Source organism: Ceratotherium simum, chromosome 20 (assembly GCF_057802395.1).
Source record: "Ceratotherium simum simum isolate JZ-2026a chromosome 20, ASM5780239v1, whole genome shotgun sequence".
Taxonomy (NCBI): domain Eukaryota; kingdom Metazoa; phylum Chordata; class Mammalia; order Perissodactyla; family Rhinocerotidae; genus Ceratotherium; species Ceratotherium simum.
Window position 1 is genome coordinate 51,184,362 of NC_141919.1, and position 18,552 is coordinate 51,202,913.

The window sequence follows — 18,552 nt, forward strand, 5'->3', positions numbered from 1 at the left end:
CCCTTTCATAACTCCTCAGTAGCCTCCTTGTCCCCATTCACCCATTTCCCACTCCTTGTCTTTAGCTCCAAGAATCTCAGCAGTCCGCAGTTTGGAGGAAGGAAGGAGAGGTTGCACTGTTGCCCTTAGGGAAGATTTGCAGTGTTGTCTCCTCAGAGGCATTTGAACTATGAGACTTAAGGCTAGGGGTCAGGGCTTGGTTCAGAATTAGAGATTCTGGGGCCGGCCCGGTGGCGCAAGCGGTTTAGTGCGCGCGCTCCGCTGCGGCGGCCCGGGGTTCGCTGGTTCGGATCCCAGGCGCGCACCGACGCACTGCTTGGCAAGCCATGCTGTGGCGGCATCCCATATAAAGTGGAGGAAGATGGGCACAGATGTTAGCCCAGGGCCGTCTTCCTCAGCAAAAAAAGAGGAGGATTGGCGGATGTTAGCACAGGGCTGATCTCCTCACAAAAAAAAAAGAATTAGAGATTCAGTAAAGAGTGCCTCCCTCTTTCCCAGGTTTCTTCTCACCCCCACCTCTTCTGTGTGGTCCTAAGACCCCTGGAGAGGGAAAGATGGGACCCAGCTGGTCCCCTAGATTCCCTGAGGACAATCACAAGTAGCGGGATAAGGCTGGAGAAGGTCCCCTCCCAGGTTCCCCAGGTCTCCCTAGGCCTATCACAGTGCCTACCCATCCATCACCTGAGACCCACTCCTCCCTTGGACAAGCAGAGCTAAAGGGAAAGTTCTTTGGAAGCAGGTCCAGCTCCCCCACCTCACATCTCAGAACTCTAGGGCTTCACCCTCTGGCCCAGGCACTACTGTCACTCTCCCCATTGACACATTTCCCTGTGTTCCAAGCTGAATCAGAGGAATAGATTGAGGTGAACCTGGCCTAGAACACCCCCTTCTTCTATCCTGCCTTCCCTATCCTGGGAATTAAGAGGGGATTTCTGAGGAGAGGGGCTGGTCAGCTCACAGACAAGGAATCTAGAGATGAGGGAGGGGAGCAAATTCTTTTTCTACCTGATGAGAGAGACCAAAGGAGGAGACCTCTCAGGAGAGACTAATTGTGGAGTGCTATTCTGTTTCCCGTTCCCAGCCCTACAGCATATGATGTGACAAACTTAACTGTGGGCCCATTTATTTCTGCCTTATCTGTCCACCATCCATCCATCCATCCATCCATCCATCATATGTCCATATGTCCACCCATCTTTGTCTCTTCATCAGTCCATTCTTCCTTTTCCATCTTTCCTTTCATCTGTCTTTTCATATCTTCATCTCTGTTTATTCATCTGTATGTTCAACCATTATCGATCTATTAACACATCCATTCATTTATCTATCATTTGTGGTAATAATTAACATTTGTTGATCCTTAAGTGCCAGGCACCCTGCTAAATACTTGAAATTTGTTGTCTCATGACAAAGCTATGAAGTAGAGTGCCGTGAGCTATGTTTTTGTTCATGCAGACACTTTTCTATACTCCTTTTTAAGGTTCCTGTAGGGAACTCCTCTCCCATTTCACGTGGTCTTGGTAGGTCTGTCAACCACAGTGCTCTGATCAGAGTATCCCATTCTCTGGCCACTGTAATATACTGAAAAAGTGAGTATGTGTCATAAGCACAGTTAACCAGAGCTTTTCGTGGGATTTGATGTTAGGAGAAAGAGGGCCTCTGGTTTAGATCACTCTCTATAAAAATTTAGACTTGAGGCTTCCAGTAGCCATATTTCCTGCTGCTAGAAGACCACCTGTCTATAACAGGAATGAGGCCCCTGCACAATGAAATCAAGTTAGGAGATGGCGATAACGTCTCTTGAACCCCTGGATCAAGTAGGGCTGAAATAGACTAAATCTTAACGGATCTAGTTATGTGATATGACAAATTTAACTTTTTGCTTAAGCTACTTTAAGTTGGGTTTTTGTCATTTGCAACAGAAAGAGCTCTGAATAATTATTATTATTATCCCCATTTTACAGATGAGGAGACTAAAACCCAGAAAGATTAATTTACCCAATGTTTCCCAGCTTATAAATGGCAGAACATTGGCATTTGGAGCAAAACTCTGATATACTACCTATATATGTCTGTCTGTCCATCCGTGTATCCATCCATCTATCCATCCATCCATCCCATTCATTTATCTGACCATCCTTCAATGCTAAGACACCGAAGGCAATAAGCCTTGTCTCACTTGCCAACTCCAATTCTGAAGCTGGGTTTGGGTCAGAGATTAGCAAACTTTTTCTGTGAGGGTCAGGATAGTAAAATTTAAGATTTTTCTGGCCATTCTGTCTTTGTAGTGACTACTCAGCTTTGCTCTTGTAGCCCAAAAGCAGCCGTAGACAATATATAAATGAATAGGCATGGCTATATTCCAATAAAACTTTATTTAAAAAAATAGGTGGCAGGCTGGATTTGGCCCATGGGCCATAATTTGCTAATCCTTGGTCTAGATCTGTGGGGAAGACACATGTCCTACCGTTGTTGGGAACATGAGTAGAGAGTGGGAACATATATGCCTTGCATTTGCCATTACTAATGTAGTGGAAACAACAGGATTTTTATACTCAAACTCTTGTGTTTGAATCTGGCTTTATGACCTTGGACAGATGAGGGAAGAGGTGACAGTTTCCTTATCTGTAAAATGGGAATAATATATATCTGGTGAGGTGGGACATGTGCCTGACTCACAGTGGGCACTCAGTGAAAGTTAGGTCTGTCCCCCTTTCTTGTTCGTCACCTACCATGTATCACCAGTATCAGGAGGCCTCTCTCTCTTCAGGGCATCTCAGCATGCAGTTAGGACAGCTCAGTCTGGCTTATTGAGTTCAGGAGCCCAGCTTCTAAGAATGAGCTTTCATACAAGTTACGTAGATTACGCTCTTGCCAACTCCAAATTTCTCTTTCTAGTAGCTCTACCCCAACTCTTATCTGCCCTGTTCCAAACCTAAAGCCACTCTAGTGCTCAGCAAAACAAAGGGCTCTCCAGTCAACAGGCCGCATTAGACCTAGAAGCTGTTTAGCCATCCTCTTTTATGAAGTCCACCACTCAAGATATCATCCTGTTCTCCAGGGGGCTTTTCAGCCTATTTCTTCCAAACAAACACTCCTCTCCAGGAGAAAAGATTGTGTCCATGTGTGTTTGTGTGTCTGTGCCCATGACTGTGTGTGTAATCATGTATATGTGTCTCTATGTGCGTTTGTGTCCGTATTGTGATTATATGCCTAAATGTCTGTGGTGTGTCCTTGATGTATATGAGTGATTGACTATATGCCTGTGTGTGTGGGGGTACAGACATATGTGGGTGGGTGAGGGTGTTGGCACTAGTGTGTTTGTGTGTGAGCATGTGTTCTGACTGCTTGTCCATCCATTTCTTTGTGGCTCTCAGCCTCCCATGGCCTGCAGGGGGCGTCCAGTGCACAGGGAAAAGGGGATATGAGGCTCCTGGCCTGGGCTCAGCCTCCTGGGGCCTGCAGAGGGCATCTAGCGGAAATAGGATTTAGGGCTCCTGGTCTGTGGAAGGAGGGCTCTGGCCTGAGGAGGCTGGGCTATCTTGTTCCAGAAAGGAGCTGGAAATGAGCACAAAACCAGATGACTCAGCTCCTGAAAGTCCCTGATCCTGGGAAGGGGTCTGCTTCACATCCCCTCCTTCTCCAAACCCTCCCTCCATATCCAGAGGGTCCCTATCCAGTCAGAGGGCAGAGCTTGGCCCTGCAGTCCCAGAGTGTGGGTGACACATTGCACAGGACTTCTGGAGGTGACGAGACATCAGGATGGGGGAAGTCTTGAGCAATAGCACACCCCCCTTCCCTGCCTCTTGCCCTCTGGAGTCTGAAGTAACACCACTGTCAGTGTTTCCCGAACAGCCCCTCTCCTTCATTTCTTGCAGTTTGGGCCACTCTGAGCTCCAGGGTTCCTGAGCCTGGGCTGAGCTTGCTTGGAAGAAGCTCAGGAGACAAGGGCCCCTGAACCCGAAGCAGAAGGTGACCTATGTGGCTGGAGATGGGGTGCCCTGGGAGGTCAGAGGAGTGGCAGGGGAGGCTGCATGGTGGAGGGAGCTCTGCAGGGCCATGAGGATGGGTGAGGCAGGAAGGAGGACATTCCAGGTAGAATGAACAGCAAACAAAAGGCTCAGAGGAGGGACAGGGGTTTGTGATTAATCCCCATGTGGGTGAGGTGGGGGAAAGGCAAGTGGGGAGAGAGGCTATGTGTATGGGGGAGGTGGACTGGGGTAGTTATTTCTGGCAGATCTACCTTTAGAAAGATTCCTGAGGATGGAACTGTGGGGATGGCCAGCCCGGGGGCTGCAACTGCCTGGAGGAGGGAGGCTGAAGCCAGGGCTGGGCTGTAGCAGTGGGCTGGGAAAGAGGCACAGACACCAGAGACATAAAGAGGCAGAAGGCTTTTGACTTGGTGGCCAACCGAAGTGAAGGGAAGAAGCAGGTAGAAGAGCTGGGGGTGATGTACAGATCTTCCTCTGGGTTCCAGGCTGCAGAGCCAACTGCCTATTTGGGATTTCCTCTTGGCTCTCTCACAGAAACCTTATTCCAAACCAAACTCTTGATTCCCAGTACCTCCCTCCCAGCTTGTCTCCTCCAGTCATCCACCACAGAGAATGTCACTACCATCCCTCTAGTTGCTCAGGCCTGCAGACTGGTGTCATCCTGGTTTTCCCCTTTCCCACAGGCCTCAAATATAAGCTATCAGCTCAGCCTGCTATTCTGTTTCATAAGTATGTCTTGAACTTTCCTCTGTTCTAACTGCCACCAGCTGGGTCAGGTTAGCATCGTTTCTTTCCTGGACTACTGAAGAGCCCGCTGACCTCCCCACTGCCCTATATAGCCCATTTTCCAGACTTCCAGGAGGGTCTTCTTAAACCGTTAATGAGGTCATGTTGCTCCTCTGCTTACCTCTTTCATAGCCTTAGGACAAAATCCACACTCCTTCCTGTCGCCTGCAAAGACTTGGATCATGCGACACCAGCCTCCTGGCCTGCCCCACCTTGTGGCCTCTCCTCCTTGCCCACTATGCTCCAGCCACACTGGTCTTTTCTCCTTGAATGGCTGACTTCTCCTTTAGGTGTTAGCTTAAATATCATCTCCTCAAAGAGTCCTTCCCTGGCCACCCTATTTCAGTCTAAAACATGTCATTGCCATCTCCTGTTTTTGTCTTTCTTAGCCCTTTTTGTTGTGTCTTTCATACATATATCTAATTTGAAATTCTTTTATTTATATGTTGTAGCAGACCTTTGTTGTTTTTGACTGACCACGTTTGAACCTCCTGCCCACAAAATAACCTGATAGGCTGGATACTTGCTTTCTCAGTCCCGAGTGCAGTTAGGGAGTCTTCCCATGGCCTAGTTTAGCCAATCAGATGCACTCTCTCAGGACTGTAGATTGGAGGTAGTGATGAAAAGGAGCAGAGACTGTAGGGAATCCATTTTGGTGGTGGTGGTGGTAAAAATGGCAGTGCCAGCCTCTGCCACTTGGCCCCTTAACTCAGCAGATGCAGTGGTGTCTGTGGCTGACTGCCATGCCGTACAAGGCCGATGAGGTTGCTTACACTCCCCGCATGCCTACTCCTGGGTTGTCACCACACTTTCCTTAGTCCACACCTGTGGCCCATGGAGAGTTCCCTGTGACCATTGACCACAAGGCCATTTTTGAGCCAGGCTTATATGGTTCTGAACAGTTTGCCTGAACCAGCTTGGGGTGGACCGCTACAGTGTTAAAGCTCCATTCAGGGTGATCCTGAAGGACAGTGGAGAAGAGCATTTTTCCAGTGTGCAGAACATCTTAGTATTCATTTTTCCTGAAAGGGGAGTGGTTTCTTTGGATTGGAAGCTGAGACCACCATCTGACTTGGGCTTCTCATGCCACAGGGTGAATGAGCACTTATCACACTGGCATGGGAGGTCATCCTGACTATTGAGGGGAAATAAGGCTGCTGCTACATGATGGGGTCATGGAGGAGTGTAAAGGCACCCAGGTGATCCCTGGGGTACCTGGAGCACCTCCTGGTGGTGCCATGCCCAGTGGTCAAAGTTAATGGAGGAACCCTTTAACCTTCATCAGGCAGGACCACCAGGGGTTAGTATCCCTTGGGTATGAAGGTTTGGGTCCCTTAGCAGGCATAGAATGTCAGCTAGCTGAAATGCCAGTTGGGGGTAAAGGGAATAAGTCATAGAGGACGTGTGGTAAAGTGAATTCTAGATTCCTGTCCCCTGGTGTGCACGCCCTGTAAAATCGCCTTGCTTTGAGGGGTTCCCCTTGACTTCTTGACCTGTAAATATGATGGGATATCACTCTTATGATTAAATTATTGCTATATGGCAAAAATGAAGGGATTTTGCAGATGTAATTAGGGTCCCTAATCCATTGACTCTGAGTTACTCGAAAGGGAGATTATCCTGGGTGGGCTTGACCTAATCAGGTAAGACCTTTAAAAAGGTGTCTGGAGATAAGAAGAAGCAGCAGACGCTCTCACGTTGGCCTTGAAGAAGCAAACTGCCATGTTGTGGAGAGGGCTATGTAGCAGGGAGTAGCAGGCAGCTCTAGGAACTGAGGGCCTCGGTCCTACAACCACAACTGCCGACACCCAGTGAGTTCGGAAGAGAACTCCAAGCCTGAGATGAGCTCGCAGCCCTGGCAGACACCTGAGCTCAGCCTGGTGAGACCCTGAGCAGAGGACCCAGTCAACGTGTACCTGGACTGCTGACCCACAGCAACTGTGAGGTAATAAATTTGGACTTTTTGAAGCCGCTAAAGTTGTGGTGATTTGATGCACAGCAATAGAAAACTAGTACAGGAGGGAAGTAGTAAATACCAGCTCAGCCCCAGGACCAGTTTCAGAAGTACCAACTGTGGCTCTTATCCAGATTTCCTGCCTGGTTGTGAAATGCCTCTCTTTCTTTAACTGACTCTCCTTTTCTTTCATCCTCCTCTGTTCCATTCTTGAGTAGAGGTCGTTGTGGTGATGTCACTACTAGTCCCCAAGATTCTGGTTTACTTCTCCTCGTGACAGTGCCCCCTTGAAGTTAGGCATGGCTGTGTGACCCACTTTGGCCCATGAAATGTGTGCAGAAGTGACATGTGTCATCTGTGGGTAGAAGCGTTTAAGCAAGGGTTCCCGTTGCTGTCTTCCCTGGCCGGAATGATCATGGAGACACGTGTTGAGATGAAGGAACATGCCAAAAGATCAAGGGGGCCTGGAATGTTGAGCCATCATATGGGGAACAGCTGTGCTAGAGACCCACCTGGACCCACAGCAGGCTTGGTATGCATGGGGGATAGAATTTTGTTGCATTAAGCCACTCAGATTTGGGTGGCATTTGTTGTTGCAGCATAATGCAGCCTATCCTGATCAATCAGGTGTCTTGGTGGTGGTTACCAGGTGTTGTAGAATAGGGAGATGAGATTACAACAAAACTAGAGGAGGAATGGACATTACCTCAAGATCTTGGATTCAGAATTGGATTTTGCTATGGCTTGTATGGTGTCACCCCAGAATTCATATGTTGAAACCCTAACTCCCAATGTGACTGTGTCTGGGATAGGATCTTTAGGAACTAATTAAGGTGAAATGAGGTCATAAGGGTGGGGCCCTAATCTGATAGGACTGGAGCCTTATAAGAACGTGGCCATCTGCAAGCCAGAAAGAGAGCTCTCACCTGACCATGCTGATACCTTGAACTTGAACTTCTAACTTCCAGAACTGTGAGAAAGTAAGTTTCTGTTGTTTAAGCCACCCAGTTTATGGTATTTTATTGGCAGCCCAAGCTGACTAAGACAGATGTGGTAATTGCTAAGGCTCTGAATAGTCTCTCTTTGGGAAGGGGTGAACTTTTTTGATTGTGTAAGCAAAAGTAATATTAAGTTAGGTAATACTCTTAGATTTTTAAAAAGTTTAGGGTTTGAAAAGAAGGGTGAATGTTGATGTTGGGTGGACTATAGAGATATTTATCATTTTTTTCACTGCCCACAACCTTAACCCTTCCTATGTTTGAGGAATTTCCTATCACATTAGTCTTGGTCACCGGGAGAGCTTGGCTTCCATCGTAGAATCCCTAAAGGTAACATACTAGTTTTCCTAGCCCCCTTTGCAGCTAGGACTTGGGCACATGACCTCGGCTTAGCCAATCAGAAGCACTTTCCAAGGATTGTGACTAGGAAGCTAGTGGTGATGCAAAGGAGCAGGGTTAGTAGGGAATCCATTTTGGTGGTGGTAGGAGTGGTGGTGGAAGTGATGTCTGTTTTCCAGGGGCAGCTGTAGCTGTGATAACAGAACGGGAATCTGGCAGACTGACCACCTAACCTTTGTGGGGCTCGGGGCAACAGTACAAATGGAGGCCCACCCACCATATAGCTAACCATTTAACAGTTATAAATCAAGCTAACAAATTGTCAAATAAAAATGTATCTCTCTTACTACCTTGAAAAATATACTTTCAAAACAATTTGAAAGCTAAGTTCAAATTTAGAATTCTTGGACTCCTTAGAGTTCCATGACAGAATGAGGTGATAGACGAAAGCCAAGATCCAGTGCCCTACTTGTCCCCTTCCTCTTCCTACCTTAACTTCCTTCCATCCTGTGCCGGGAATGGCCTCATGAACCTGGGCGCGGACACTACCGGCCCATACGTACAAGCTCCTTCCACGTTCCCTGCAAATAGCTACCTCTTGGCCACCCTCCCCACTGAGTAGTGTGCACATCAGTGACACAGTCCATCCCAGGAAGGACAGATCTGAGCAAGAGGCCTACATGGATTCTGGAAGCTGCATGGGGCCACTGGGGCAGGGAATTCTCTGGAATTCAGTTCCTGAAATGTGGTCTAGAAGGAGAAGCATGAGCCCCAGGTGGACATGACCCTCAGCTCTGTGTCCTCTTCCCCTGTGTCCAGAGATATGACTGGAGGAGGGCCAGAGCAGGGCCCTCTAAAACATGGAGTGAGGGCAGGGGCCCCAGTTGTCTGGACATAGGGGTGGCACTGGCATTTGGCGTCGCCTTTTGGTGATGCCACCATGCTGTCCTGGAGGGCTGTCTGCATGGTCCTGGCTCTACTGTGTCCCGTGGGGTGGTCTGGCTACTCAGGCTCCCTTGCTCTTACATTGTTTTCACCTTCCCAGGGGCTTTACCATAAATTACTTTTCTGTTGAAATCAGCTGGTGAGCTTCAGTGGCTTACAAGTAAGAATCTTGATGAATACATTTGTCTATTTGCCTTTTTTGAGGGGAGGGTTAACGTAACCCTCATTAGAAGGTTACATTCGCTTCATGAAGCTCAAGACCGTATCTGTCTTGTTCACTGTTGTATCACCAGGGCCTAGAACAGTGCCTGGCAGGGATACATGTTCTGGGTACAGACAGTGAAGTGGCATCTCTTTAGACACTTTAGGTTTTGCCAGGGCTGGGACCCTATGTCATGGCAGCTCTGAGACTACTGGGGGCCCTACACTAACAGATGACACTTAGGGCTGCCATGCCAAGAGGTGTCATTTACATAGACTACAGGGAAAATGGTGTCCCTGTCTGACAGGTGTGCATGTTCCTGACAGCGATAGGATTTCCTGAGAGGAATGGCGGCCTGATGGTAATAGGGGGCCTTGACATTAATGGAGGTCCTATCAGCAATGGGGACGCCGATAGGTATTGGGATACCCTGTCAGGGTTCCTGAATTGATGGAGGGCTTGACAGTGCTGGGCTCCTGGTAGGAAGGGTTGGCTTCCTTTTGGAGGAGGATCCTTCAAATGATGGTCTGACAGGTAAGAGGTCAGCAAGGTGGTTGGAGTTTTGATGGGGATGGATCCAATTTCCAGGGAGGGTGATTCTGAGATCCAGAGCCCTGGGGGGTCTGGTTATCCAATTAGGGGAGTGTCAAAGCTGCTGGGGTTAAAGTCATCCCACTTGGGCGGGTTGGGGGCCAGGGTAGCTCACATCTTCTGCTTCCCCACAGGAGCACAAGGGAGACTCTAATATCCTAAGAACAGAAGCGGATGGGGGTCTGACTCTCCTAGCTGCTCAAATCCTTAGAATTGTGCCCTTGCCCTTGTCCTTGACCCCTGTCCAGCCCATCCCTGGCCCCTCAGGAGACTGAAGTGGACCCCAGAAGCGAGTCCTGCAGGGGTCTGATCCCAACCCTGCTGTCCCCAGATGCTCTGCCCTGCAGAGGTCGCAGCCAGGCTGGCACAGAGGCCATCAGAGAGGCCCTAGCTCAGAAGCCTTTCCCCACCTTCTCCAGAAGCCCCGCCCACAGGACCCCTAGTCCTGCCCCTGCCCCTGCCCTCAGATCTCAGCCCTTTCCCTCATTCCTCCTTTCCTTTCAGTGTCACCAGGTCCTGGCCTCTGATACTACCCTGGGAATGGAGATAAGAAGGTGGGCACGGCTGTAGCCTGATCCCCTTCTCTGTGGCTCCACTCTTGGGAAAACTGAGGCCTGAGCAGACCTCCAGAACCCATGCCCATTCCTCCTGGAGGCTCAGGCGCTGGGGTCCTGCCTGAGACCTCCAGACTCTCTTGTTTTTTCCTGGTTCTTCCTAGGAAGCCAAGCCTTTCCACCCAACGGGACATCCCAGCCCCCAGCCCTCAGCCCTCAGCCCAAGTGCCACGGGTCAGGCAGACTTAGGCTGCAGTCTCAGCCTTGCCACTCACTAGCTGAGTGGACTTGGGAGGTCAGTCTACCTCTCTGTGCCTCAGTTTCCTCACACATAGAATGGGACTAATGATCCCCTCCTCAGAGGGTTGGTTCAGGATGCAATGATATAATGCACATAAAGGACTCAGCTTGGAGCCTGGCACATGGTCAGCACCCCGAAGTAATGGCTTTCCCTATAGCCTGAGGGCTACTTGCTCAGACCTGGCCGTGACGTATTGTTCCCCATTTTTACTTAGGAGATGGGTCGCCTGAGACCGGTGGTATCTGTAGTGGCTAAGAGTGCAGATTCTGGAGCCACAGTGCCCGGCTAGGATCCCTGGCTCTTCTACTTTGCCGGCTGTGCAGCCCGGGCACGTTACTTCACCTTTGCACCACAGTTTCCTCAGCTGCAACCGCAGCACGAGGACAGCACGGAAGCCGTGCCCAGCCCCTAGGAAGCACTGGTGGTGAGTTAGCTAGTACTGCAAAGCCATGTCCTTCCATGTGGACAAAGTCTCGGGGCCATTGAGGAAGTTCTCTGACCAGAGAAGGGCCTGCATCTTCCTGCAGAGGGGCCCTTGAGGAAACTCCCCACTTGGGAGCCCTGCTCCTTTGTAAGACTGTAATTCCCAAGGTTTTCTGGCTGTTTCTGAGTTTCCCGGATGCCAGAGAAGGGGAGCATGGGGTGGGGGTTTACCGAGAACTCAAACATGTGATGGTGAAAATATGATCAAAACCGTCTGGGGCTGGCTCTGACCAAACCATTCCCCATGCCGCAGAGGCAGCCCCGCTGTCTTGAGAACTGGATGTGCTCCAGGTGTGAGTGTGTGTGGGGGTGCATCGTGGGAACGAGCCGCACTCAGCTCCATTTTGTGTTAATCAAATGTGTACTGGGCCTTGTTCTGTGCCAGCCCCTGTGGAGAGGAATGTTGACAGTGGAGATGGACAGGCCAATCCCTTCCCCTGGGAGCTCTGTCAATAGACAGGACAGGAAGTTTTTGTCCACCACGTAGGCAGACAAAAAGGCTGGGAGCTCCCTGAGCAGGGATGTCAGGTTCCTGTAGGGAGATGTTGGCTGCTGGGACCACAGGCCTTCTGGGGAGGGAGGTATCGCTCAGCTGCTGGCCTTGAACCTGTAGTAGGCGCCATGTGTGCTACAGAGGAAGCTGTCTCCCTAGGGGCAGGCGGCAAGGCCTCTGTATCCTGACTGGGGAGCTAAGAGTCCATACCACCGTCAGATCTGGCAGCTTCGTCATTGTCAGGTCAGCAGGTAGGCCCCTGGTGCACCAGAACTCAGGATAAAACAAGATCTAGAGCTTGTCAGGACATCAGAGTGAAATGGGCAGATGTTGATTAGACGAAGTCACAGTGCTGAGAATGTTGGAGAGGGGTGGGACAAGTCACAGGTTGCTGAGCTAAGCCCTCATGTATCTGGCAGGGAGGTTAGGGCATGTGACCCAGGGCCCAAGAGGGTTGGTGGCTGGGGGTGGGATAAAGAGGGAGGGAGAAGTTTTCTTGTCTGAAACTCATGATGCATTTTAGAAATGGTAGTCAGGCCCTCAGTAGAGTTTTCAAAGATTTCTTTATGCCAACCAGTAGATAACAAGAATATTGATAGAAAAGACCTAAGCCGTGGATCCTGAGAGAGTCTTGCCAGAGAGAAGGAAGTGGAAGAGGAGGTTATAGCATGACCTCCTTCTTTCTTGGGTGGAACTAACTAGAAAGAAAGGGGGAAATGCAGATATATAGGGCATCAAAGACTGATTTAAGATAGGTGCTCAATACTTTATAGGTAGTGGTGTTTATTTTATTTTATTTTTGCTAAGGAAAATTCGCCCTGAGCTAACATCCGTGCCAATCTTCCTCTGTTTTTTCATATGTGGGCCACCAGCACAGCATGGCTGCTAACAGAGGGTATAGGTCCACGCCTGGGAACCAAATCCAGGCTGCTGAAGTGGAGTGCGCTGAACTTAACTACTAGGCCACCAGGGCTGGCCCTACTTTATTTTTTATTGAGGTAACATTGGTTTATAACATTATATAAATTTCAGGTATATATCATTGTAGTTTGACTTCTGTATAGACTACATCATGTTCACCACCAAAAGTCTAGTTTCCATTCATCGTTGTACAAATGTCCCCCTTTACCCCTTTCACCCTCCCCTACCCCCCTTCCTCTCTGGTAACCACCAATCTGTTCTCTGTATCTATGCGTTTGTTTATTGTTGTTGTTGTTTTATCTTCCTCATGAGTGAAATCATACAGTATTTGGCTTTCTCCATCTGGCTTATTTCACAGTTTCAGACAGCCAACTTGAAAACTTTTCAAACAAACCCTATTGCAAATTGGGGATTATCCTTATGAGCTTATAGCCAGCATTGCCAGAGGTTGGAAGGAAATAGCCATGAAAACAAATAGATTATTCTCATTTATACAATTAACAAAAGTAATGTTTGAATTTTTGACTTAAGTGCCCAGAATTGAATTTTTGGTCAGTGATTAAGAAGGCTGGCATCATATTGCATGAAAAAGTGCCATAATTAAAAATACTATGATACATATATTAAAAAAAAAAAGAGGGAGAAAGCCAGGAGGGAAGGCGCTGGCTGGAGAAGGGGTGGGGAGGACCACATGCCTGCTCCCCACGGGGCTCTGGTGTTCACCCCTCAGGCTTTCTCCAGTTCTTCATTCCACAGGCCTCCGGGTCCAGCAGGGGGCTGTTCTAGCTGCTACAGTAGCTCCTGGGTTATATTCCCTCTTTCCGAACCTCAGCTTCCCCTTTATTCCCAGAGGGTGGTCCCCGGGGCCCCAGGCTGTGGGGACATTTCTGAATATGCATGACTTTGGGGGAGCCTGTTTGAATGCTGGGGGTTAGCCTGAGACCCAAAGATTCAGGAGTCAAGTTTTTGTTTGGAGAGACTCATAAAAATTAAGCTCCTGCTCCCACCTGACAGATGGGGAACTAAGGCCTTGGAGGGGGAGTGAGGAAGGGACTTGCCCAGAGTCGCACAGTGAGGGGCAGAAACAGGATTGTGGGGTTGGGGGCTGGGCATTGAGCTCCTGACCTGTTCCTGGACTCCCTGTGGCAGTGTCAGAGAGGCAGTGTCCGGGGGCATCTGTTCTGGTAGCACCTTCCTCAGGGCTCCCACCCTCCCCTCCCCTGCTCTGTCTGTGTGTTCCCCGAGGGTCCAGAGGGAGAGGTTGTGTCTGCCTCTGTGGCAGGCTGACCTCCACTTGGCTTCACTGGGAACTGAGAAGGATTTGGGGCAATGTGTCCCCCCACACCTGTTTTGTTCTCTGCCTGCTGGTGTACAGGGCACTCGGTCCAAAGGGTGTCCAAGTTGGGACCTGTGGAACACCATGGGTGGCTGACTTAATGCATGGATTAATGGATGGATGCGTAGATGGAGGTGTGGGTGGATGGGTGGATGGAGGTCTAATGGATGCAGAGACAGCTGGCTGGCTGGATGGATGCATGGATGCATGAATGGATGGGTAATTTCCCCCAGGCAGCAGAGCCAAACTTCCCAGCCATAGCAGTTGTTCCTGCAAACTATCCCCATCCCACCCACTCATTGTGACTCTAAGACCTGGGATATTTGAGATTTTGAACACCTACTTCTGGAAGCAGGGGAGAGGAAGAAGGTGTCATGCTCTCAGCTCAGTGAGGAGGGGTTGGCACAACCCCTTACCACCGCTCCCTATCCCAGGCTGCCCAGGCCTGCTCAGGCCTGTTTTACCCGATGAGGTATACCTGGTCTAATCATGGCCCCAGTTCCTGGGCGAGGTTGCTTAGCCTGTGTCCTGGCTGCCATTCCAACCCCAGTGGCACAGACTGGCTGCTCCCAGCTGGACAGGCTGTTAGGGGACACAGCCAAGAGGCCAGCCAGCTTCCCCAGGGGACTTCCTAAGCAGAAGGAGCTCACTCCTCCCAGAGCAGCCCTGTGGGATGCTACCAGAGTCACAGGACTTTCATCTCCCAGAGCTGAAACTCCTTCCCTGTGACGCCCCTGGCCTCAGCGTTTCCTTGGCCCTGAAGCCCAGGTGGGCTGCGGGCTGCTGGGGGGTTACTGCATGAATCTCCCTGGCTCCCTGACTGCTCATTCTTGCATCCTCTCGAGCCTCTCCTACTCTGACCTCTGGCTCCCAAGTCTGTCAGTATCCCTGAGAAGTGTGACCCCAGGATTGCCCAGATGGGACTGGACCTGGCCTAGACTAACTGTGCCAGAGAGGAGGACTGGCCTGCAGGTATGGTTCTGCAGGGACAGATGGGCCCTCCCCCCAACTGTGGCACCTTTCCTCACATATTTATTCATTCTCAAGACAAATATTTATTGAGTGGCTACCTTGTCCCAAGCTGGACACCAGCGTGACAGTAGAAACCAAAATGGACATGATCCCTGTCCAGGAAGGCCAATAAACTAGCAATTGTAACTCAGAATGATGAGTGCTGCGGGAGGAGAGGGGCAGGGGTTCCTGGGAACTTGAGAGGGAGGGAGGCTCCCAACTCACCCTGGAGTCAGGGAAGGCTTCCTCGAGGAAGAGTCATCCAGACACAGATGGGAAGAGTGTTCCAGACAGAGGGAATGGCATGGGCGGATGGGTACTTCCCCCCGGCAGTAGAGTTGGGCCCTCTGTCCCTCCCCCAGTCATGAGAGCTGGTTCCTGACATCCCTCCAGTGATATCCAATCACTGAGATGCCTGGATACTTGGACACCTTTCCTGGAGAGCAAAGGCTGGGAGGCATTGGAGAGTTGGCACATTCAGGGAACTGATACAGGTTTAGTGTTGCTGAGCCATGGAGTATGAGAGGCCTGCGAGGAGACATGTGGTGGGGCCCTGACTGTGGGGGCTGATCCTGAGAACACAGGGTGTTGGGTGAGTGGAGGTCGATGAGGACGTTGGTCAGTCTGCAGGGTGGAAAACAGATCCTGCCATTCCATCTCTCCCTTTCCAATCTTGGTCCTCCTGAACAGACAGCAAACAGCAGACAGACTGATCCGTGGGTGCCAGTGGGCTTTATTGGAAGCATTGCAGTCTGGGCGAGGAGGAGCTGTGCTCCCACCACATTCAACCCCTCACTCTCACTCACACTCACACGGACACTCCAGGCTCGCCCTGGCTGGGTCAGGTCTGGTGCAGGGGAGCTGGAGGCCTGATTCTCCCTTCTGGTCCAGGGTTCCCCAGGGCCACGGTGGTTCATGTCCCTTCACTCAGACACAGGGCTCCCTCTGGGGCTGTCGTGCGCTAACTGCTGTGGCGCTTGCTCTGGAGGAGGAAGGAGAGACAAGGTCATGGGCTGGGGGTCTTGGGCAGGGGCTCAAGGGAGGAGGCAGGACTGGGGAGGGTCAGGCTTGCCTTTACAGAGTTCTTCTGCAGTCTCCGGATGATGCGGTCCACCCAGGGCTGGTCTGGGGGTGCACAGAGCTGGCGACCTCTCAGCGTAGTGAACCTGGAGTCAGATGTCAGAGGTCAGAGAGACTGGAGGTCTGGAACCCATCCTGGCAGACCCTGGTGTGAGGGGCAGAGGCTGGGGACCACATGTGGGAACCTGTTCAGGGGCTTCCTTGCAGAGGTTGGACTTGGCAAGGAGAAGAGGGAGAAGAAGGTGGAGGTGGGTGTCACCAGGGGCTGATGGGGAGATGAGGCTAGACAGGCTCCTCCCACAACTCACACAACGGCGGGCACTCTGCAGCCATCCTTGATGAGGAGGTAGCGAAAGGCTCGCACGATGTTCCCAGGGATGGGGCGCTGGTTCACAGTCAGGCAGCAATCTTCAGCGTCGTTAGCACCACCCAGAGCTGGGAAAGAAGGTAGTGTCAGGACACAGGGACCCTGAAGAGGGGAGGCCAGGGCCCTAACTGGGATTAAGGATGCCTGTGTGTGTGTGGAGGCAGCTAGGGGATATTCAGCCAGCATGCGCCGATATGGCTCTATTGGTTGCTAAACATATTGAAGTACTTCTAAGCTGTTTGGTAAACAACCTCTGCCCTGAGCCCCACAATGCCTTCCTGCTGCCCGGATCACCCCAACCTCTCTTCCAGGATCTCTCAACTTCCCCATAAAGGAAGAGTTAAGAGTTAATGGTCACAGTGTTGGTGAGGGATGGATGGGGGTGGGGAACGGGGTGGGGTGGGGTAGCAGGAGGCCGGTGTTAGAGGACTTATGAATGGCTAAATATTTTGACAATTAGCGCTGCCTCAGTGTCCCCCATTCTCCCCACCTTAAGCAAATATATACTGTTCTGTCCTTCTGTCTGGGACACTGAGGCAGCAGGAAATAAAGCCTGCAGAGAGAGGGGCAGCCATAGGCCCTGGGATACACCAAGAGGCAGACACACATTGGAATTCAGGGCCCCAGATACACCCGCACTCACAGGCACACACAGGGCACAGGGAACCCCCAGGTTCCCTGAAACATGCAGCCCAAACTCAGTGTCCCTCACATCCAGCGCCAAGCAGTCTGAGATCTAGACATCCCCCCTCTAGCCTCCCACCCTAAGCCTCCCCTCAGCCTTACCAGGGGAGGTCGAGAGAGTCAGCAGGCTGAGGGCCAGTAGTGCAGCTGCGTGGGGTGCCATGGAGGGTGCACAGAGGCGGACTGACAACGAGTGTGTGAGCGTGAGTGAATCTCCCGGCGTGTGCAGGAGTCTGTGTGAGGCTGAGACTTGGCTGGGAGCGGGAGGGAGCAGTGGGGAGCACACAGGCGTCCTTTCGGGGTGTGAGGATGTCTGGGCATGTGAGTGTGGGAGCCTGTGTGAGGCTGCAACTGCCTCCTATTTAAGACCCAGAACTTTCACTTTCTCTGCTCAGAAATTCCCCTCTGCATCCATTCTGTGGATTCCCCTTTGCCCCCCTCTTTCTGACGGAACCTGACACTGCTCTCCCTCCTCCCCCTCAGCAGCTCCCCCCTCTTCTGGTTTCCTTGACTTCAGTTCTGAGAACCTAAGCAGTCTGCAGTCTGGCCAAGAGAAGGGGACCCTGTGCTGTCAGCTCCAGAGAGAGGGTCTGCACTGTCACCTCCTTGGTGACATTTGCATCATCAACCATAGGGCTGGCCTTCAGAGGTGATGGTCAGGATTGGGGGGCTGGAGTGAGGAGTTGCGCCCCTTTCCCTAGGTTTATCCCTCATCCTTACTCTCTTCTCTGTGGTTCTTCTCTCCGGTGCGGTTGGTGGTGAAGAAGGCTCCCTGGTGCCCTCAGAACAACCACAGAGACTGGGGTAGCCTCCCCAGGTCATTACAGTACCTGCCCATCCCATTCATCCTCTGGGAAGTAGAGCTGAAAGGGAATGTTCCTTGGAAAGAGGCCCAGTACCGCATCCCATATCTCAGGTCTCTGGGATTCAACCTCCTAGCTCAGTGAGAACTGCCCCTATCTCTATTTACCATTTTCATACGTCCAACACCTGGGTCAACCAAACAGCTGGAGGGAGCCTGGCCTGGAATAGCCCCCTTCCTCTTTCCCTTCCTCTCGATCCTGGGAACTAAGAGGGGATTTCTAAGGAGAGGGGCTGGCCAGCTCATATTCAGACAAATCCTCAAATTTCAAGGAATCGGCGGATGGGGGAGGGTGATTTCCTATCCTTATGAGAAGGACCAGGGATAGACCCAAAGAGAAGGCCTCAAAAGAAAAATTAATATGTGGGACACCCACTCAACAATCCCCAACCATGCTCTGAACCCTCTTCTGGTTGGGGGATAATTCCATAAAGGTGACATCTTTCTTTCCATCCGTTAATAATGTTAGCAGTAATGGTATTTGTGGTTGTTTACTATGTGCTAGGCTCTGGATCAAGGACTTTACCACTTTTACCTTGCTTAACTTTTCCAACAAAACTAGGAAGTCATTTTTATTATTATCATATTATTCTCTCTGTTTACACATAAGGAATGAGGCTCAGACCACAAGGTCCCCTTGCAAGTAAGTGTCT

The 18,552-nt window shown here is 50.8% G+C and overlaps 1 protein-coding gene across 1 annotated transcript; it reads right to left on the reverse strand.

The window, feature by feature from the left end:
- Positions 1 to 15,867: 15,867 nt before the first annotated feature.
- Positions 15,868 to 17,200, reverse strand: CCL19 (C-C motif chemokine ligand 19). The gene is made up of 4 exons (XM_014785981.2): positions 17,140 to 17,200; positions 16,295 to 16,421; positions 15,979 to 16,072; positions 15,868 to 15,888 (listed from the first exon to the last, which is right to left on the reverse strand). The coding sequence occupies exons 1-4, from the start codon at positions 17,198 to 17,200 to the stop codon at positions 15,868 to 15,870; spliced, it is 303 nt and encodes a 100-aa protein (XP_014641467.1).
- Between the last annotated feature and the right edge of the window lie 1,352 nt (positions 17,201 to 18,552).

Bases quoted from the DNA above. Each gene is read 5' to 3' on its own strand.
- CCL19 (XM_014785981.2), bottom strand. From the start codon at position 17,200: ATGGCACCCCACGCAGCTGCACTACTGGCCCTCAGCCTGCTGACTCTC. The intron at 16,073-16,294 runs GTGAGTTGTGGG...ATCTGACTCCAG, and splicing joins TGCAGAGTGCCCGCCGTTGT to GTTCACTACGCTGAGAGGTC. The intron at 15,889-15,978 runs GCAAGCCTGACC...TTCCTCCTCCAG, and splicing joins TGCAGAAGAACTCTGTAAAG to AGCAAGCGCCACAGCAGTTA.